Source organism: Andrena cerasifolii, chromosome 15, assembly GCF_050908995.1.
Source record: "Andrena cerasifolii isolate SP2316 chromosome 15, iyAndCera1_principal, whole genome shotgun sequence".
NCBI classification, from domain to species: Eukaryota; Metazoa; Arthropoda; class Insecta; order Hymenoptera; family Andrenidae; genus Andrena; species Andrena cerasifolii.
Window position 1 is genome coordinate 803,345 of NC_135132.1, and position 23,656 is coordinate 827,000.

The 23,656-nt window shown below is 40.3% G+C and overlaps 1 protein-coding gene across 2 annotated transcripts in view; it reads left to right on the plus strand.

Annotated features, from left to right (window-relative positions):
- Nucleotides 1-23,656, plus strand: part of LOC143377199 (putative inorganic phosphate cotransporter) — a 163,058-nt gene that overhangs the window by 127,074 nt on the left and 12,328 nt on the right. For both annotated transcript variants that reach the window (XM_076828245.1, XM_076828244.1), the window contains one exon: nucleotides 3,825-4,199. In XM_076828245.1, coding sequence (XP_076684360.1) covers nucleotides 3,825-4,199 — 375 coding nt within the window. The remainder of the gene's footprint in view (nucleotides 1-3,824; nucleotides 4,200-23,656) is intronic.

The following is a 23,656-nucleotide window of genomic DNA, read 5'->3' on the forward strand; positions in this document are numbered from 1 at the left end:
TGGAATCTGGGGTTTGGTTTTCGAGATATTAAGAAAAAAGCCCGACCAATCAGAGCGCGAGGCTTCCGCTGGAGCTTCCGCGCTAGTGTGGCTGCGGGCCGGGCCGCGCTGCGACTACGAACAAGCAAGGCGGCATGCATCGAAGGAAATTGCGTAGAATGATAAATAAAAAAAACGTAACAAAAAAATCTAACCTTTTGCCATGCTTTGTTTGCCATTTAAAGTGAATAATGAATAAAGGATAAATGGATGAAAATCACGTGTAACGTAAAAAGACGAATACACAGTTGTTTTTTTTTTAGAAGAATCGAAAGTAATAATTATTTGGAGTCACAGGATAAGGAACGCGTAAATTTCCTTTTTTAATAACGTACAAACGAAAAGGTATGCAACAGGGAACGAACGAAAAGTTATCGTAGTTGGTTATTATGATAAAAATCCGTAGTTCAATAACGGCCCAAACTGTTGTTGATAATGAATAAGTCCGTTTAAAAACTGCGAAGAAAAATTTACGTACGGAAATTTGGAGAATTATCGCCTGCGTTAAATTTAAAAAATAATAGTCGCCAATAATATAACTGAAACTCACCCTTCCGGAAATTCACCTACACCTTGAAAACCTGTGTCACTAGATCACAGAACCGATCCTGGTCAACGACAGACGCGCCGAGTGCACAGCTGATCTCAGGTACACGACACCATCCAAAGTTAAGGGTCGCAACGTCAAGTGCGTCCGTTAATGTACCGAATATTCACTTCACTGCACGCCTACTAACACTGATCACACTTTCACAAAAGCCCGCGCTCCGTCCTTTTACGTGTTTCGGTTCAAAAGGGTCCGAAGAGAAGAGAAACAGAAAGTCTTCGAGTTGCTATAAAGAAGAAAAGGCATACCATTCCTGTTTCCGTTTTCCAATACCCTGAGTTTACGTCTGCTACGAGGCGGAACCAACAAAGCCGTAAATTACCCAAAACTGCGCGTAGTCCCGCCTGCTTTGTCCTACCTTCAAATTAAAGACGGATCCCTTATCTCTCGAGTATAAGCACGGCGCGCGACCACGCAAGCGCGGGAGCTCCAGCGGAAGGCTCGCGCTCTGATTGGTCGGGCTTTTTTCTTAATATCTCGAAAACGAAACCCCAGATACGAAAACGGTTAAGGACTTTTCGATTTCTTTTTGCATCAGGATATTGTATGTTCCGGGATGTCCCTCAATTCTGGGACACCCTGTATATCCATGTTAATAAACTATTTTATTATTATATGCATATGTTGAGTCGTCACACTTTCTAAAATCCCCACAATTGTTGTGAAAAGCTTTTGCAAATGGTTCATTTGATACTTTATTTAATGCTTTCCTTAAAATTCATGATGTTGATAAACAATAGGCTAGTTGTATCTGTACCAATACTTTCATAAATTGAGAAATTGAATTTTTATTCATTTATTTATTATTTTAGTTCTGGAACCTCAGAATCTAATGTTCTTATTTTCTTTTTTGTGATTTTATCCTGAATGTAGTGCCTCCATAAATCGGACGTAAGAGGCATCTAACGAAATGTATCTTTATTTGTAGCAGCCTTTGAATTTTTTCTACACTTTTTGTGTCTGAATGTTTTAACCTTTTAGCTATTCTACGCCACGCCTTTAGTGGCTTCCGTTTATGTCATCTTTTGGAACAGTACGCCGCTATTGTGGCTTTTACACGCAGGTGGCGAAAAATCTCTCCGTATAGGGGTATAGCTCCGCGATCAACCCTGTCAGAGTTAAAAGTTTGAAATTTAGACTGAGGCGGGAAATTCGGAATAACTGTTTGCAACGTCAATTTGAAAAAGACCATCCTAGAATTCTCGAAGCTCGGGCATCACTGCTGTTCAGCAGTCTTTGGCAGCCCTTGAACGCCGCACAGTGGGAGACACTGCTCCTTTTTGTGTCAAAATCGTAGGGCTTTTGATAGGAATAGAATGGAGGAATGAATCTTTTTCGAGGTTGAAGCTAAGATGTACAATAAGGGAAAAATATTGAGAATGTATGACAAACAAGTTTTGACCTTGAAAATCTACGTCAAACTTGACATATTCGAAGAAAATTTCGGTTTTTCCGTTTCAACGCGTGGTTGAAGTTATTTCTTGACTTGTTCTACATCATTTCGTATAGATTTTGACGCACTGAATTCAAATCTGTGAGCAGAATTTGTCTAGGCCTTCAGGATTCGAAGAAAAATGCGATTTAAGGAGTTACGCTCACAAGGGACGGTCGACATCCTGGAAATTCAGACAATTATGAAACTTGGAGTGTAAGTAGAGTAGTTCATCCGTAACGCAACCCTATCTTTTGTTGGTGCCTTAATGCAACTTTTTGGGGTGAAATCACTCCTTGGAGAAAATGCAGAATTTTATTTTCCCTGGAATATCTCGAGAACGGTAAGAAATATCGAAAAGAAGTTTAAACAGAAGGTACATCGATTTCTTATATCTACAAAACCGTGTAAAAATAATTTTCGAAAAATCCATATTTTTCAAGTTACCCCCACCACTAACCCTTAAAGTTAAGTTTTTGTATTTTGTAAATATATGCTGAAATCAAACAATACAGCGTGTACAAAAAGCGATGAGTCTTGCTTAAATAATTGAAAGCTGTCTAAATTTTCTATAAATAATAATTTAAATATGGCTTTCAGAAACCACTTTATTAATGGAAACTGCTAAAATGGACTTCAAATTGGGTAATAGAGGTTTTATTTGTTTGTCAAAGAAAATATGGCACATCCACTATTTATATGCATGAAAAGAGATCATCCACAGGTATTTCAGCATATGTATAGAAAATACAAAAACTTAATTTTAAGACATGGTGGTGGGGGCAACTTGAGAACTATGAATTTTTTTTTAATTATTTTTATGCGGTTTTATGGATATAAGAAAACGATGTATCTTTTGTTTAAACTTCATTTCGATATCTCTTACCATTCTCAAAATATTCCACGGAAAAGAAATTTCTGTATTTTTTGCAAGGTATGAATTTACCCCCAAAAATTGCATTATGACACCAACAAAACTAGAGTTGCGTTACGGATGAACTGCTCTACTTGGATACCGAGTTTCATAATTTTTTGAATTTCTGGGTTGCCGAACGTCCCTTGTCAGCGTAATCTCTTAAATCGCATTTTTCATCAAATTCTGAAGGCCTAGACAAATTCTGCGAACAGATTCGAATTCAACACGTCAAAATCTATAGGAAATAATGTATAACAAGTGAAGAAAAGCTTCAACCACGCGTTATAACGGAAAATCCGAAATTTTCAACTTTGACGTAGATTTCGAAGGTCAAAACTTGTTTCTCATATATTCTGAATATTTTTTCCTTATTCTGCATCATCTTAGATTTAACCTAAAAAAAGATTCATCTGTCTATCTTATTCATATCAAAAGCTCTATGATTTTGACACAAAAAGGAGCAGTTTGTCCCATTGTGCGGGGTGTCAGGCGGCAACTCTTCGAGTCCAGTCGCTGGAGGATCACTGTAGTGTCTTAAAAGAGGGACGGGATTTTTGACTGTAAATAAGGATTACTACCCCCCCCCTCCCCCCTCTTCTATTGTTGCCGTGATGAATGGGGCAGTTTACGTATGCGTGAGTCTTTCTCACTTTACGTGATAAGGCAATAAAAGCAAGCCGAACTGACTCCCTGTTCTTTCGAGACAAATCTGTATATTGAACGCGAACTCCGAGTCTTATTAAGGTCGTTTATATAACAACTGTGGTCTTTATACAATAACGTACCCTACTATTCTAGAATTTTTTAACACCAAAATTTTTGTATTACAGAATGGCCTTATATCGGCTCTTCCATATCTGGCAATGTGGATTCTAAGTTTTCCAACAAGCTGGCTAAGCGATTACGCTCTGGAAAAAGGTGTTTCAAGAGGTGTAGCCAGAAAGGTGTGCAACACTATTGCTCATTGGGGACCAGGAATAGCTTTGATCTGCCTAGCTGTAATACCCAAACACACACAATTTGTAGCTGTGGCTATTCTCGTGGTGGCTGTAGCATTGAACGCTGGATCGCTTTGCGGATTTCAAATTAATCACATCGATTTGAGTCCAAATTTTGCCGGTACAATGATGTCCATCACAAATTGTATCGCATCCGTGATTGCAATAATCGCCCCGCTGATTTGCGGCAAGATCGTGACTGACGAGGTACATTTAACCAGAATAATTATTTTCTACAGGGTGTCTCAAAAATGTCGAAGTTCCTTGAAAGTGGTGACTCGAAACCACTTTTTCCTTAACCCGGGAGTAGGCGCGCCAAATAACTTACGTTAGTAGGCGAACGTCGGTCATTTCGACCGATGGTAATGTAATCAGAAATTAATAAAATGACTAAAATAATATAAATAATGCATAACATTGTATTTTACTTACTTCAGAATCGATATACGTAAATAATCTTCATTTTTTATGATAAAATGATTAATCGTATTACAATATTATGAGTTCTGGAAAATTTATGTTTATACAAATGATGCATTGTAATTGATTTTAAAAATAAAATGTTATATAAAAATTTGTGCGAATGCAAAATATAAAATTACATTGTCTATTTATCAATTTGAATTTATCACTTGATTTTTAATTTTCAATAATAGTAATTATCTAATATATTTTATATTTATATTTGTTTTTCAAAAAATATACTTATAAATTTATGGTTTCATAAACGTATTAAATATTTATATTTTCCTCGGATTAGAAACTGCATCTTGAGAATAAAGAATAAATACTTACGTTTCCTTCGCTCAAAGTACACGCCTCCTCTACATCTGATATTTCTATATCCGCGGAATCAATTTCCGAATCTGTATCGTGATCGGATTGTATAACATAATCGGAATCTTCTGCGGAATCACTGATCTCGTCTTCAATGTTTTCAATCAATAAGAAATCTCGAAATTAGTATTAGCGATGATTGCCACACAGTACGCGTCGTACGCGACAGACGAAATGAGACTAACGTTAGCAGGCGCGCTATGGTCGAAAAGACCGACGCGTAAAAATGTATGATTTAAAACCTACACGAGTGCGCTAAGTGTCGCTCCGTAACATAAATAAGTCAAGAACTCCTTCAAAGAGGAATAGCTCCACGGAAAAAGTAAACAGTCGAACGCTATGGATCATGTTTCAAAACATATGAAATCGTCGGTCGAAAAGATCGACACGCGCCTACTCCCGGGTTAAAGAAAATGTTCACCGAGGCTTTGTTAATGAGATTTAACAAAAAACCCTGACCAATCAGAGCGCGAGTCTGCTGGCCGAGCTCCCGTAGTAGCGTGACAACGCGTTGCATTTATGCTATGAAGAAGCAAGTCGGCATACATCAAACGAAATTGAATAGAAAAGCAAATGAAAGAGATGTAACCATTCACCTGCAGCTTGAAAACCTGATTCACTAGGTCACTGTACCGATCCTGATTATCGACGGACGCGCCTAGTGTACAACTGGTTCCAGGTATACTACCTAACCGAAATACAACGGGTAATCGTCTACCTGGACCAGTTGTGCACTAGGCGCGTCCGTCGATAATTTAGGATCGGTTCAGGGACCTAGTGAATCAGGTTTTCAAGCTGCAGGTGAATTGTTATATATTTTTCATTTGTTTTTCTACGCAATTTCTTTTGATGTATGCCGACTTGCTTCTTGGTAGTATAAGCGCAGCGCTTAGCCACGCTACCGCGGGAGCTCGGCCGGTAGACTTGTGCTCTGATTGGTCGGGGATTTTTGTTAATATCTTGTTCCCAAAGCCTCAGAGAACATTTTCGCTAAGGAAACAGTCGTTTCGAGTTACCACACGAGTCACCCCTTTCAAGGAACTCAAACATTTTTTTATACTACATGCAGGGTGGGGCATTTAAATGGGAACACCTAAATATCTCCCTTATTTATGGTCGTATAGAAAAAGTCGTTAGGACAAGGTTTCATTATTTTAAAGGGCACATGTAGGGTAGGCAGGACGGTTTAGCGGATTCCGATGTTTACATCAAGGTGTTTCTTAGAAATATCTGTTGTATTAAAAAAAATCAAAAGCTTTGCACGTCAAAATTATAAATTTAAAAAAAATGATACTGTAAGCAAAAACATTAATGTATTTAAGCATAAAATCATGAAAATTCTACTCATAGTCCGTATCATCTGTAGATGGATGGTACGGCTAGTCGATGGACAGTTTAGAACCAATAGATGAACGGGTGTCTGGCTAGACGTGTAAACGGCTTATTAGCTATAGTAGGTACCTAGATTAAGGCATGTTTTGTTAAAATATAGTTTATTTCATCAAAATTAAAAACGTATGCAATCTTCATTGTCCGAAAATTGTGCACAAGGTTATGGCCCTAGAGTGCAAATAAGTGAGGTTATGTCTAGTCTAAAGTGACCAGAGGTTCTGGATCGTGTGGGACTGTCCCGGATTGGACATGTAACCTTTTTAATATTTTCGTAGAGGCGCAAAGTAAAAATATATATCCATATAGATATTTTTGATATTCTATAATCTATGTGGTTAATTTTTTGTTATGAAAAAAAGGGTTTTTAATTTTGTTTTAATTTATCAGAAGTATGTCTTTCTTCTATAATTAAATAAACTAAGAAAATGATGTCCTTACGAAGGTGGTAAGCTTCTTTTTACATGTCCCACATTCTAACATAAAACGTCTGGTCACTTTAGTCCAGCCAAAAAGTTGCAACGGGGAAGGAAATATTGTGTGTTTATATAATTCATTATTTTCTTTCATTTATTCTAATCGATAACATAATTTAACAGGGAATTAAAATTTTTTATTAGTTTCTTTAACAGATTCAACTATTAAATCCAGTAAAATTTCGTTCTTTCCACTTTTCGCTGTTTAGATTTGTTTCTTGTAGTATTAACGGATTACAAACTGTATTTACAGTACTGGAATTTCTTTGTGAAATTTCTTTTCAATTTCACTTCGTCAGGATGCATGGGAAAACCGCAATATCCGCAGATAGCCATCTGTCTGCAGTCTAACATCAGAATGGTAGCAGGGTCTGGCATGAGAGCGCAGAGATTGACATCGGAACCGTAGTCGTCTGTGTCCACAGATGGCTGCGTTCTTAGGTGCAGAGCCTGATGTCAGATCGGCAGCAGATCGACAGCAGATTCTGCCGTCTGCTTGGCACAGCCAACAGCGCCATCTGAGGGCCAGAATTACCAATTTCCTAAGCGTGACGTCACATGGCCGTCCCTACACACCAACACAAATGTACCGTTACTGCTGTAGGTGTATCCCTACCCCTATATAACCTGCCAGCAGATTGTGCAGTTATTAAATAATTAATTCTACTTATTTCCAAAAGTATTTATTCTTTCTCAACAATTGTTACAGAATAATATAAGTAGCGCATATAAATTCGAAGAAGAACATTCAATATTTACATTTACAAATTAAAACATCACAACACATTTACAATTTTAGGTGCGATATCAGAAGATTTTCTATATTTTCGACTTCTTTTTTGTATAGAATCACCATACAATTTGTGACGGCCACCTGCGTGGGCGTCACTCGGGATCGGGGAGACTCGGCCGGTAGCTCAGTCGAGTCGCAGGGTTCGGTTCTTCTCGAGTCTCTATCTCGACTGGTAATTTCAAAAGCCTTTATTCTTCCTTATGTACAGTTTCACTTATCCTAGGTTTATGTACATTGGTTATTAAATCTATCAGTTCGTATATACAGTTACGAGTAATTTCCGACGCGGGCATCCAACGATACGTCGGAGTCGACGGAGCGGGGTATCTGATTATAAGAGGGGAGAGGTTGCGTGTCTCCAGAGAGCCCGGGCAATGTCCAGCCGCTCTACGGAAGGCAGTACGGAGGCTCGGTCGACCGAGGCCTGGGCAATATCCAGCCACCTCGCCTACAGTACAGGAAGGTTCGGAGTGTTTCTCGGAGAGCCCGGGCAATGTCCAGCCACTCTACTGAGAAGCGGTGCGGAGGTACGGTCAGCCAAGGTCCGGGCAATATCCAGCCACCTTGACTACGGTACGGGACGTATTCTGAGAGCCTGGGCAATGTCCAGCCACTTTATCGAGAACGGTGTGGTTATGGAAGAGTTACGCCGAAGCGTCCACAATGGTTTGAATCCGGGCAATTTCCAGTCATTTCCTCCTGTGGTGAGAGGGCTCCTTAACCCCCACTCAGCTGCTCCTCTTCGGCTGCCGCGGGGCTTATATGCTACTCCGCAGTAATTGTAACTGCGGGAAAGAGACGCGATCTAGGGGGACGGCGCGTACTAATTTTCGGAATCGTGGGTCGCGGGGTGGGGGGATCCGCTGCGGCGCGGCGTGCCTCGGCTCGGCTCGGATCGGATCGGCGCGTCTCGTGACGCTTCGTCACAAATTCCATATTCCGTATTGTGTTAACGCTGAAAACAAATAGAACATTAGTACAAAGTTAAACGTAACATATGAATAAACAGGATACATGCGATACTTCAGCTCCATCTCCGCACAGTACACACCTTAGGCGATCATGGAATCCTGCGAACATTAACATTTATAAGAAAACATGTGTTGAATTATTATTTACGAAACAAGACGCTAAACATTCGCGCATAACCCTACTTTTCTGTCTTGCAGATAATGCGAATCTTGATTTCCGCGACGTAGATAATTGGAAATTATTCAATTTCATAATTACCTTTGCTTTCTGGATACTTCGAGATGATTTGTCTGGATATTGGTGCTTCGAATCGGGTAGAATATTTTTCGGTTTTGTCGGCACGGACTGCCTCTATCAAAGACAGTCATCGCCAACTGAGCCCTCGAAAACGAACGCAAACTGGACGTAGAGTCTTGACCAATTACGAGTTTCGGCACTATGGCGGAGCCAATCCGAGCGTAGCCCATTGTACCGCCACATTGCTACAGATGTTACATCTACATACCATACCGTTTGTTCAAAGTAGTATCCGTTGTGCTTGAAGACGAACACTCGGAAATCGAGATTCACATTATCTGCAAGACAAAAAAGTAGGGTTATGCGCGAAAGTTTAGCGTCTTGTTTCGTAAATAATAATTTAACACATGTTTTCTTATAAATGTTAATGTTCGCAGGAGCATGCATGATCGCCTAGGGTGTGTACTGTGCGAAGATTGAGCTGAAGTAAGTATCGCATGTATCCTGTTTATTCATATGTTACGTTTAACTTTATACTAATGTTCTATTTGTTTTCAGCGTTCACACAATACGGAATATGGAATTGTATGGTGATTCTACACAAAAAAGAAGTCGAAAATATAGAAAATCTTCTGATATCGCACCTAATATTGTTAATGTATTGTGATATTGTGATTTGTAAATGTAAATATTGAATGTTCTTCTTCGAATTTATATGCGCTACTTATATTATTCTGTAACAATTATCGAGAAAGAATAAATACTTTTGAAAATAAATAAAATTAATTATTTAATGAACTGCACAATCTGCTGGCAGGTTATATAGGGGTAGGAATACACCTACAATAGTAACGGTACATTTGTGTTGGTGTGTAGGAATGTTCATGTGACGTCACGCATAGGAAATTGGTAATTCTGGGCCTCAGATGGCGCTGTTGGCAGTGCCAAGCGGACGACAGAATCTGCTCTCGATCTGCTGCCGATTTGATATCAGGCACTGACATCAGGCTCTGCACCTCAGAACGCAGCCATCTGCGGAGACAGACGACTACGGTTCTGATATCAGATTCTGCTGCCCAGATCTGGCTATCAGGGTCGGTAGTCTTAACTTTCGTCTTACTCTGGTGTCTGAAATCAACCCATAAATTTTTTAAACACCCTGTATCTAGAGACGCGGTAGCGCCTCGACGCCAAGTACATGTTTCGACACCCTGTATATGTTGACTGTCGCTACCGCTATCATTTACTCGTCGCCCGGCTATTCCAACCTAACCTGAAACTTATTTCATTAATATCTCATCACGCCTGCAATATTTTCTAAATTTAAAGGCTTTTTTCTTATGTAAACCGCATATAAGCTTTTGAATAAAACCAAATTCAATAAAATCGGTCCATATGGTAATATCGTCTCATGGATCTGTCGGAAATGGTAAGATTTTTTAAGAAAAAATTCGCGTTATGTCGACAAAATTTGGTTGAAGAAGGAGAATCATTTTCCACACGAGCCTTGAGGGGATAGGTGGGGAGGGGGTGTGGACCCTAAATCTAAAACTGTAGCTTCGAGAATTTATTGGTTTCCGAAATATTAATAAAAAATTATTTTTAATTTTTTTTACAAATTATTTTTTTTTAACTATACAGGGTGTCCCACTAAGGAATGGACAGCGCGATATCTCTTAAAGTATTGTCGATAAAAATATTAAAAAAATAGGGAATTGCATGGTTGGAGGGGGCCCATTTATTAGCGCGAACGAATTTTGTTTTCGATTATTATTTTAAAAGATACGATGGTCAAGTTCGGTTTTTCAAATGGAACTATTTTTTTTGAAGACCTGAGTTGATAGTGCGTTCCAAGACAAATTCAATAAGCTTTAATGTATACACTTTATTTCCACTGGTTTTTAAGATATTGCGCTTGCAAATTTACTGATTTTCACTGCAAGAAACCCCTCTGGAATGGCAAAAACCGGAGGCGGTCTTACTGGCGCCACGGGTGGCACTGCCTGTTGAAATGGATACTTACCTGCCAAAGGTCTACGCCAGAAATGGCAGGCCCAAAGGCTGGACAATTCTTTTCCGTCAGAAGTGCTACTTAGGTAGGTACATCTGCGGTATCGAGAAGCGCATCGTTACTTTTATTTCGCACTTGCTTCTACGCTCGGATGGCCGGTTTTTTTTGGGAGGGATGCAAGTTGGATTGGTTCTGATACAATCTGCTCCCTATGGTTGAAATTTAGTCTAGCAACTTTCACTCCTCCTAACCTAACCAATCCGACTTGCATCCCTCCCAAAAGAACCGGCCATCCGAGCGTAGAAGCAAGTGCGAAATAAAAGTAACGATGCGCTTCTCGATACCGCAGATGTACCTACCTAAGTAGCATTTCTGACGGAAAAGAATTGTCCAGCCTTTGGGCCTGCCATTTCTGGCGTAGACCTTTGGCAGGTAAGTATCCATTTCAACAGGCAGTGCCACCCGTGGCGCCAGTAAGACCGCCCCCGGTTTTTGCCATTCCAGACGGGTTTCTTGCAGTGAAAATCAGTAAATTTGCAAGCGCAATATCTTTAAAACCAGTGGAAATAAAGTGTATACATTAAAGCTTATTGAATTTGTCTTGGAACGCACTATCAACTCAGGTCTTCAAAAAAAATAGTTCCATTTGAAAAACCGAACTTGACCATCGTATCTTTTAAAATAATAGTCGAAAACAAAATTCGTTCGCGCTAATAAATGGGCCCCCTCCAACCATGCAATTCCCTATTTTTTTAATATTTTTATCGACAATACTTTAAGAGATATCGCGCTGTCCATTCCTTAGTGGGACACCCTGTATATACGTAGTCCTAACTATCCTTCCCTCCCCCCAATTTGTCCTACGGACAGCTGGAAGCCTTCGCCTTACCTCCGCGTGCCTCTCAGGCGCATAAATTGCATGCATATTTAGCTGAAATTCAATGCCAATTTTCTCGAAAACGAAGCGCGATATTAAAAAATTGTATTCTATATTTTCGTCTTATTTTGGCCTGTAGAATCACCCCCCTAGAGTATTGCCTATCAATAAGTAGGTATCCACCCTGTATAATAGGATGGATTGCATCTCCAAGTTTCTGGCGCAAATCTCCAAACTTATATCACTATACGTGCCCCCCGCACTAATCTAGCCCCAACTAATACTAATATCCAGAACAAGTTGGGAAGTGGAATGCGTGATGTCGGAATAAGTCAGCAGAAATACTAAAAGTTTTTTTTATTAATATCTCGTAAACTAATAAATTCCCGAACGGACGATGATCCCTGCTGAATAATCCCGAGAGTCGACGAAGGAAGAACGAACCATGTGTTAGTTTCTAGAGATTTGTGGGGAGGGGTGGGAAGGGTGTTTGTACCCTAAATCTAAAAATTGTACATATATAGCTATTACTATTGAATTATAACCTGCCAAGTGTCAATCACTCATTATAACCTGCCAAGTGTCAATCACTCATCATAACCTGCCAAGTGTCAAATAATTTGATTTGAAATGTCACGAGTTTTTACACCACATAGGACACTGAATTATTGTCTCAATTAACAAGGTAAGTCGCAAAATTTTTTTAATAGACTTTATGTAGAATCGCGGACTTGGAAGTTGTCCGGAGAAGGTTCGACAGAGAAGCATCTTCTTTTGCATAAGTTTCTGGAAATTTATTCTATGCATGTACAAAATAATATATTATAACAAATTGCATTGCATTTAAATTTCCAGATATTTTTATTCCAGCAAATTATTTTTAATTTATAGATTGTATGTAAAGCTTATAGAAATTAAGGAGACGCACAGGCTTGAATAGAAAGGAAGGGGATGTACAGGCTTGGAGGTTGTCCGGAGAAGGTTAGATGAAGACAATCAATATATAATATTTACTACGATAGACAGAGAAGCATCTTCTTTCGCACAAGTTTTTGGAAATTTGTTAAATAAGGTAAAGCGACAAAATTTGTCAAAAGCCATAAGAATTACGAAAATTATGACGGACTGCTTGCAATGTAGAGCAAGTCACATTAGTGTAGAAAGTACGCTGAAAAGGCATCTTCCTTGATACTTTTCAATCTTTTGTGAAACATATATTCGTAATAGTATATTTTAATTTTAAAATCCACAGTAGTTGCCACGCTATTCATTACTTTTAATAGTTTCTCATTAACAATATTTCAATTAACCAATAAACATATTAAATTAATCTTATTCCAAATTCCAACACCAATAAATTGTGCGTTAAAAATATTGGATCTCTTCGTTCATTTTCGCTAAATTACCATTAGCATTTAAATTCCCTGCAACAAGAGTTTCTACCGTATGCTCTCACCTCCTTTGGACAGATTAAAGTCCATTTCGCGAGCAGCGCGCGTGGAGAAATCAGCCACCACCACCTGACGACCGTGGATTGGCAGTTGAAGTTGCTTGGCCCCCGAAGGGTATGGTGGGGTAACGGGAACGCTGCTGGACTCCGTCCGAACGTAGCCGTGTGGCTGTTGTTTATTCTTAGCGTAATAGTTGTGTGCGTTATGAAGCTATGCGTAAACCAATACGAGTTGAAACTATCGAGAAAGAAACAATGTTCTGACCAATAAAACTCCTGAATTTTTTCCGACCTAACACACATACCTATTCTGATGTATGCATGTATTTCTACGCTAAGAACTCGGCTTGGCCTACACGTCTGAAGCTTGGCGCTATCCCCACCACTTCTGACTTGCTCTTGTTCTGCGAAGACGAGAGCGAGATACAATGAGAACGAGTCAGGGGGACTGAAAGCAAGCAAGGAACGGTACAAGACAGATGACGCGTTGATACATACTTTGTCTCGCTCCGTTTTTCGTACGCCTGATACTCCGTCCTTTGCGTGCGCGCCGGGCACGAGCGTGTTTAGACTCGCTTTCATTCCATCTCGCTCTCGCCTTCGGTAAGAAAGAAGCGAGAAACGACCACTCGGAATCGCTGCATGTGTGCGTACCTCTCGGACACAGAATCCCCACCGCGCAACGAGCACGCGTAGCCCGAGAGAGAGTGAGAACGTAGAGAAAGGAGCACCGAGTAGGCAAGCGGTGTGGTGGAAGAATACCCCTCCCGAAACTCACCGCCCAATATATATAAAATGGACTTTAAGGCCCTTTACACGGACGTTCTTGTGCGCGGTCCGGCGCGCCATCTTGCGCGCCAACTGCCAGCGGGCTACGGAACAGTACGTGAATGCCGGAGACAGCGGGTTCGGCTTCACATTTCTACGTCGGCTCCATCCACATGTTTTTTCCACTATCCAGCGCAGTCTTGTATTGTGTACTACCTATTCGATGTATATTATCGATCTGCGAAACGATCGGCAAGACACGATCGCGTTATACGTTCGCGAGAAGTATACAAATTCCTCTATATACCTGGCTTAGAGAGGATATCATAAATGCTGTTACTGTAGGGCACACTGAAACATCTCTTTTTACGAAGCTACATTTGGTTGACCTGAAGGTGCTACAAATTATAGAAATGGTTTATGACTCAGTTATGGCGCGCCAGAAAGTACCACAGTCCTGCCCGCGCGCAAACCTCGACTCCAGAAGAGTTTACATAAGAGACAGAAAACGTAGTTGGAAAAGGAAAACGGCACTTGAAATCAAGGGTTCGGCGTGGCGCGTGGATTTCCGACAGTGCGGAAAGTTCTGAAGCGCGCGACGCGCTTCTAGCCAAGCCTCTGCGAGCTGCTACATGCGGTAGAAAGTAAACGCGAATTATTTAAAACCAAATAATTAAGTATATTTTCTTCCAGTTTTGTGGCTTGATTTGTTAACCTTTAGGGAATATGAAAAAAAAATGTATGTAAAAATAGTGGTTACCCCGGAATTATTGTGTTTCAAATAGAGAGCTCTACAAAACTCATATGTGCACTGTTACCATAAAATCAGCAGTTATTGTTGTCTGAAATACAAAATTTAGAAATTTGTGTAATCTGTATAAGTGTGGTTACCGCTATGCGAACTAGGCATGTATGTAGATGGAAAAAGAAACGGCAGAAAGTAATAAAGAGGTACATACAGGGTGTCCGCGGGAACAGTAAACAGTTGAATATTTCCTAACGTATTCGAGATAGAAAAAAAATGTGTATAGAGAGAACTCAAAAATGTTGAGAATAGTGCGGTTTATTGAAATATAGAGATAAATAATGAGGTGATACAGTTAATAGAGAGGTAACAGTTCGCGATACGAGAGATTACACTGTAGAGATACAAGAGACTACTGCTCTGCATAACCGAGCACACGAGTCGGTCACGAGAGCGAGAGTGTGTGTGTGAGTGTATGTGAGGTGTTGTGTGGAAGAGTATGTATGTATGATCGCGAAAAGTAAATATGAAATCAATCAGCTGCTTGAGAATGTTCGTGGTTTCTTGTGGCTGATGTGAAAGAGAGGGAGAGAAAAAGAAAGATAGATAGCGAGAGAGATAAATAAAGAGAGAGATCATTTTGCCGAAACACAATGTTTATATGGGATTGCATGGTTCGATGGGGCAAATTTATTAGGCCAGACGATTTTTTTCTTACATTGTTATTTTAAAAGATACGATGGTCAAGTTCTGTTTTTTAAATCTGCGGAAATTAATCACCCACATAGTTGTCAATCAAATCAGTTTTGACCCTTTCTTAAATCGCGTTCACTTCTTACTAGAGATCCCGGCGTAGAACGTGTATTGAAGATACACGCGAACACGTGTATCGAAATTCACGGATCGTAGTATCCGTGTACTGAAATTCATGGGTACACGTGTATCGAAATATACGGTTTCACGATCCGGTTTCAGATATCCATATTTATTTTTTTAACTAAATATCCGAATGTTTAGATTTTACACAAATAGTTTGCGATAGGTAGGTACAGACATAATTTACTAGGTTGCAGATGAAAATAAATAACATTATGATTTTGGTTAATAAAATTTAATCTATTAATCCTTTATTAATCTATTTCAGACGATTACAACGACTGATTTTATGCTAACAGTGCGCATATGAGTTTTGTAAGGCACTCTATTTGAAGCACTATAACTGCGGATATAACCACTATTTTTGTTGAAATATATTGTATTATATTCCTTCGGTAGTATATAGTCCGTGTTGTGCAAATTAATGTTTTTGTTTGTTTGGTATTTTGAATGTCCCGCGTGTGTACGAGGAGCTTGTGTGTTCTAGTTAGTACTATTGCTAAGCACTTTGTATGGTGGCGCTGGTGTCTAACGTGTATGTGTCTCCGGGCTTCCGGACACTCGATCGGTTGCTTGGCTGCGGTGTTGACGTGTCTGAACGTAAACGGATATTTTTTATTTTAGCTTTCTCACCACGTGTTAACAGTTTTTCTCTCATTTCTTTTTATGGTGATTGTATGTACATGCAGTATTTTATCTTCTAACAAAGCTTTGGCTAATAGTGAAATATATTAAACATTTTTTGTCTCAAACAAGGCCAGTGGTGCGTTTATTTAGTAACCCAATAATTTTTGCATACAATTTTTTTTTCATATTCCCTAAAGATTGACAAATCAAGCCACAAAACTGGAAGTAAATATATTTAATTATTTGGTTTTAAATAATTCGCGTTCAGTTCCTACCGCTTGTAGCGGCTAGCAGAAGCTTGGCTCCCAGGCGCGGCGCACGCTTCAGAACTTTCCGCACTGTCGGAAATCCACGCGCCACGCCGAACACTGGATTTCAAGTGCCGTTTTCCTTTTCCAACTACCTTTTCTGTCTCTTATGTAAACTCTTCTGGAGTCGAGGTTTGCGCGCGGGCAGGACTGTGGTGCTTTCTGGTGCGCCACAATTTTTCGAACGTGCCACGCAAGAGCGTGGATGAAAAATTTGACCTGCATCACGCGCAATCAGAAGACTACTTTTCATCAAAACATCTTGCATACCTATGTGTTTTTATTGTCTATCAATATTACTTTTTATATTTAAACAAGCAATGACATGGTAATTATTGCCGTTAAGAGTAATAATTATGATTGTCATAACAGTGAATGTATTAACTGCAATTTCATTTGCCATCGCATTACCGGGGAAACATTTGGACATTTTTTAATGTACCCTTGTAAAATTTTACGGCCGTTATAACTGACAAGGGAAGATCCCGAACTCGAAAATTCAAGAAATTCTGGAACTTTGTGAATATGTAGGGGATTTCCTCCTGATTACAACGCAAATTTTGTTTGCTGCCCAAATTCACTCGAAGGGGGGAAATTAACCTCTGAAAATTCGGCTATTTTCCGATTTTGTGTTACAACTTGCGAACTGCAGGAGGTAGAAAAAAAATTTCAAGACAAAAGTTACTTCTTTTAATTAAATCTATCATTTGGTGGAAAAGTTATTTTACAGCTCACGAGTTATAATACTAAATCGGAAAATAACCGGTTATTCAGGTGCCAATTACACCCCTTTAGATTGAATTTGGGCAGCAAACAAAAGTTGCTTTATAATCGGGAAGAAATTCCCTTCATGTTTACAGAATTTCAGAATTTTTCGAATTTCCGGGTTCGGGATGTTCTCTTGTGAGTCATAAACCATTTCCATAATTTGTAGCACCTTCAGGTCAACCAAATGTAGCTTCGTAAAAACAGATGTTACAGTGTGTCATACAGTAACAGCATTTATGATATCCCCTATTAGCCAGGTATATCTAGGAATTCGTATACTTTTCGCGAACTTATATTGCGATCGTGTCATGCCAATCGTTTCGCAGATCGATAATATACATCGAACAGGTAGTACACAATACACCACTGCGGTGAATCGTGGAAAGAAGCATGTGGATAGAGTCGATGCAGAAATATGAGGCTGAACCCGCTGTCTCTAAGTAGTGTCGAGTGTATAACCTTCTGGCGTGCACGAAGGAGCGCCGCGCTCCTGCGTTCATGTACTTTTGCGTGCCGCGCGGCGTGTGGCGCGACTCACCGCGTGCAGGAACGTCCGTGTGAAGAGCCCTAATTTATCCATTTTCGTACGATTGTAGGTTAGGTTATACAGGGTGTCCCAAAAATGTCGGAGTTCCTTGAAAGGGGTGACTCAGGGGGTGATTTGAAACAACTTTTTCCTTAGCAAAAATATTGTCCGAAGCTTCGTTAACGAGATATTAACAAAAAACCCCGACCAATCAGAGCGCGCGCCTTCCACCCGAGCTCCCGTTGTAGCGTTGGCTACGCGGCAGGCGGCTGCGCTTGTACTACGAAGGTATGAACAAGCAAGTCGGCATGCACCGAAGGAAACCGCGTTACACAGTTTTATTTTAAAGCGGAATCTTAAATAATAATTGTTTGAAGTGAGAGGACAAGAAATACGCAAATTTCGTTTTCAAAAAAGGCATAAACGAAAAGGTAATGTAACAAAAAATGTACGACAAGTGATCATAGTTCGTTATTGAGGTAAAAATCCGTAGCTTAATTACGGCCAACATAACTAAATTTAAAAAATAATATTAGGTGTGTGAATAAATTCTTTCAGACTGGATTTACATAATCGGCATAAAGCAACCGAATTTCTATCGCAGTGATATTCGTAATCTACCAGAAAAATGGCAAAAGGTAATTAACAATAATGGAAATTATTTCGATAATTGAGTTGTTTTTATTTTTTTTTTAAATCAAACTGTTATTGAAACCTAAAATCGAACAGAATTTATTTCTACACTTAATAATCACTAATAAATTAAATAACACTCACCCCTACGGGCATTCCTTTCCTTTCTTTCCTTCCTTTTCGGAAACCTGTGTCACTAAATAGGTCACTGTGCCGATCCTGGTCATCGGTGGACGAAAAGATTTATGGCAGGGTTGCGCCCACTGCTCAGCTGTTCGCAGGTATAACACCACCCGAAGGTAAGGATCGCAACGTCAAGTGCGTCCGGGTTAATGTACCGAATATTCACTTCACTGCATGGTCACTAACACTGATCACTTAATTTACTTTTCATGGAACGTGTTGTTCCTACGTTATAAAATTGGTGGCCCCGAAAGGGGCCGATTACTGTTAGTTGAGCAGTTGCTCGATGTGACCACCCTCAGTGTCTATGCACGCCTTGCGGCATCATTGACTCCGTTGAGAATGATCTTGACGCCAAACGCCGAATCGTATCCTCGCTGGGGGTTTGGATGTGCGGGTATTCCCGTAGCACTTGCGTCCCCGTTGTTCCGGGCGTACACCCAGAACAACGCGTAATATTCTTGAGCGGAGAACATTTCTGGGACGAGATTGCTAGCTGACCGGCAGGATTTTTTCCAAGCAACTTCCTCTACCCCCAAGTAGTTTCTCTCGTTCTATTATGAGTTGACCCCCACGAGAACAAGAGGCTTTAGGTAAAAAGAAGCCATCACATTTTTTAAACACACGTTCTTTGCTGATGTGCAACGAACGACCCATCCTACACTTTCACCTAAGTCCGTGTTCCGTCCTTTTACTGCCAATGTATCCGTTGCTTCGAGATAGACAGCAGACACCACGTGTTTCGGTTCAAAATGGCCCGAAGAGAAGAGAAACAGAAAGTCTTCCAGTTGCTATAAAGAAGAAAAGGCATACCAACCCTGTTTCCGTTATCCAATTAATTTTAAATACGTCTCGAGGAGAGACACAGGAAGAAAGGGGGTAACTCGCTGACTGCGCGTAGTCCCACCTGCTTCGTCCTTCCGTCCAATTAAAGGCATGTCCCTTATCTCTCGAATATAAGCACGCGCTAAAATTACCAAACAAAAGCACGCGTTGACGTATTCCGTGCGAGAAAAGGTGAGCATGAATTCCGATTGGTCGTAACCTAACCAATCTGCCCTGCACCTCTCCCAAACGGCCACTGTTTTGAAGAGGCCTTCTTCTCAGCCATGTCTCCTCCCCAAGGCCCACCAGTATAAACACGCACTCGAATTTCAAAACAAAAGCACGCGTCCGATTGGTCCTAATCTAACCAATCTGCCTTGTATCCCTCTGAAGCGGCCACTGTCTTGAAGAGGCCTTCTTCACAGCAATATCTCCTCCCTGAAGCCTACCTTCTCTCGCACGGAATACGTCGACGCGTGCTTATGTTTTGAAATTCAAGCGATGTTTATACTGATGGGCCTTGGGGAGGAGACATGGCTGAGAAGAAGGCCTCTTCAAAACAGTGGCCGTTTGGGAGAGATGCAGAGCAGATTTGTTAGGTTACGACCAATCGGAATTCATGCCCACCTTTTCTCGCACGGAACACGTCAACGCGTGCTTTTGTTTGGTAATTTTAGCGCGTGCTTATACTCGAGAGATAAGGGATCTGTCTTTAATTTGAAGGAAACACGAAGCAGGCGGGACTACGCGCAGTAAACGAGTTACCCCCTTTCTTCCTGTATCTCTCCGCGAGGCGTATTGATGTTGGATATTACTTTTTAAATGCTAGTTCCCAAAAATTAATCAGGCTGGTCGGCCAAAGCATTTCGCCAGGGTCGCGGTTTATTTCCATATTGTCCTGCGAGTCGGCGGTAGAGAACGATTTATTTTGGGTAATTTATGGCTTAGCTGGTTCCGCCTCGTAGCAGACGTGAACTCAGGGTATCGGAAAAGGGAAACAGGAAACAGTATTTTTTTCTTTATAGCAACTCGAAGACTTTCCGTTTCTCTTCTCTTCGGACCCTTTCGAACCGAAGCACGTGGTGTCTGCTGCCTACCTCGAAGCAACGGGTACATTGACAGTAAAAGGATGGAGCGCGAACTTAGGTGAAAGTGTAGGATGGGTCGTTCGTTGCACATCTGCAAAGAACGTGTGTTTAAAAAATGTGCTGGCTTCTTTTTACCTAAAGCCTCTTGTTCTGGTGGGAGTTAACTCATAATGGAACGAGAGAAACTACTTGGGGGTAGAGGAAGTTGCTTGGAAAAAATCCTGCCGGTCAGCTAGCAATCTCGTCCCAGAAATGTTCTCCGCTTAAGAATATTACGCGTTGTTCTGGGTGTACGCCTGGAACAACGGGAACGCAAGTGCTACTGTGCGAGCGCTTGCACGAGAATACCTGCACATTCAAACCCCCAGCGAGGGTACGATTCGGCGTTTGGCGTCAAGATTATTCTCAACGGAGTCAATGATGCCGCAAGGCGTACATAGACGCTGAGGGTGGTCACATCGAGCAACTGCTCAACTAACAGTAATCGGCCCCTTTCGGGGCCACCAATTTTATAACGTAGGAACAACACGTTCCATGAAAAGTAAATTTAGTGATCAGTGTTATTGGCCGTGCAGTGAAGTAAATATTCGGTATATTAACCCGGATGCACTTGACGTTGCGATCCTTACCTTCGGGTGGTGTTATACCTGCGATCAGCTGAGCACTGGGCGCAACCCTACCATAAATCTTTTCGTCCACCGATGACCAGGATCGGCACAGTGACCTACATAATGACACAGGTTTCCAAAAAGGAAGGAAAGGGTGAATTTATTTCTACACATAATAATCACTAATAAATTAAGTAACACTCACCCCTTCGGGCGTAGAAATAAATTCTGTTCGATTTTAGGGTTTAATAACAGTTTGATTTAAAAAATATGAAAACAACTCAATCATCGAAATAATTTCCATTATTGTTAATTACCTTTTGCCATTTTTCTGGTAGCTTACGAATATCACTGCGATAGAAATTCGGTTGCTTTATACCGATTATGTAAATCCAGTCTGAAAGAATTTATTCATACACCTAATATTATTTTTTAAATTTAGTTATGTTGGCCGTGATTAAACTACGGATTTTTACCTCAATAACGAATTATGATCACTTGTTGTACATTTTTTGTTACATTACCTTTTCGTTTATGCCTTATTTGAAAACGAAATTTGCGTATTTCTTGTCCTATCACGTCAAACAATTATTATTAAAGATTCTGCTTTAAAAAAAAAACTGTTTAACGCGGTTTCCTTCGATGCATGGTTCGACTTGCTTGTTCGTACCTTCGTAGTACAAGCGCAGCCGCCTACCGCGTAGCCAACGCTACAACGGGAGCTCGGGCGGAAGGCGCGCGCTCTGATTGGTCGGGGATTTTTGTTAATATCTTGTTAACGAAGCTTCGGACAATATTTTCGCTAAGGAAAAAGTTGTTTCAAATCACCCCCTGAGTCATCCCTTTCAAGGAACTCCGACATTTTTGGGACACACTGTATGCATTTTAGGCATACATTGACTAGGAACTGTTACGAACTCTATACATTTACTAAATTAACGCTTTTACCGTGACATCACTTGAAATCGCTGTCGAATTTGTGTTATAATTATATGACCACATTATTTAAAATAAAAAAGGAGAGATTAGAATTTTTTTTACTAATACCGGAAATATTGATTTACTGATTTCATATTTTCAGAATGTGGAAGTTACAGCAATTATTTGCAATTATTGCTCTTATTATTATTCTTCCGACTATTGTATAAAATATATAACAAGGAAAAGTCTCCTGATTTTTTTTTTTGTAATTCTTTACGGTCCTATGCAGAGACGTGCATTATTTAAGTAAAAGGATTTACTTTCGAATGGCCCCAATGGCCGATCAACACGAGGTTTGGGTGAGGGCTGGGGAGGGGGTGTGTACTCTAAATCTAAAATTCTATATATCTTCGGATGCTTATTAGTTTTCTTTGTTTATTCGAAAACCTTTCATTTTGGGCTTCGAATAATTTTTCATCTTTCATTGCATCTTTATCCTGAGATCGTATTCAGATATGTTGGCCGGTAGATTCGTTTTCGCGAATAGCGATCGAGGAGAAATCACTCACTACCATCTGACGATCATGGATTTATCAGTTGGAGTTGCTTGGCCCCTGAAGGGTATGGTGGGGTAACGGGAATGCTGCTCGGTTCCGTCTGAACGTAGCCGTGTGGCTGTTACTTATTCTTATTGTTAGCGTAATAGTTGGGTGCGTTACGAAGCTATGCGTAGACGGGATGAAGTGATCGAGAAAGAATAAATGTTCTGACCAATAAAACTCCTGAATTTGTTCGGAGCTAACCCAGACCTATTCTAATGTATTTATTTCTACTCTAAGAACTCGGTTTCGCCTACGCGTCAGGTATCCCCACCACTTCTGGCTAGAGCGAGATAGAACGAGAGCGAGTCAGAAAACGTTGAGAAAAGGAACACCGAGGCAGGCAAGCGATATAGTGGGAGAATACGCGTCACGAAACTCACGTGTCATCGATTATCTCCATAAAAAACTTTAAAACAGAAAAAAAATTACGCCAAGTACATGAAATCAAATAAATCACAAAAAATAGAAGATAATAATAATTACAAAATAAAAAAGGATGTGAAATCAAATTGAGTTGCAAATACATAAAGGTGCTTTCAGTCAAATACTTGGTCTGGCGAGGCAAGGTCAAGGTGTTGATGAATAAGAATTATTTAAAAACGCAAAATAATGAAAGTGTACTCATATTGTCAGAATTTTAAATTGACAAATTATCTGAAAGCCCGCGAGAGGGAAGGTATGGGTATCGATGATCTGAGAATACCTAGCCTCGGCAGGTCAAGTATTTGACTGAAAGCAGCTTTATGTACTTGCCTTGAACTGTCGCTGATGGATTCCTTGGGGTTTTCCGATGAAAACCATGCCAAATGTCGTATAAATCGGACAACTAAGGAATACAAATAGCTTGTGTCAAAGTATTCCGATTTGCATGATATTTGGTATGATTTTCATCAGAAAAACATAAGGAATCGATTGGTGTCACTTCCCTTTCGATACGATGAAGAAAAGAATTTCTTAATACGCTATAATAGATATTTCACCCTCAACTGCGGGGGTCGACCTCAATTCGCTTCGTCCGGCCCAGGATTCATACGTTTTTTCCGGAAAAAGCCATAAAATTCGGTGAGGCACTGCGGGGGGTTATCCTCACCACGGGGTACAAGGCCGCATCCTTTGACGGGCGTAGCTCCAGAATCACCCTGTG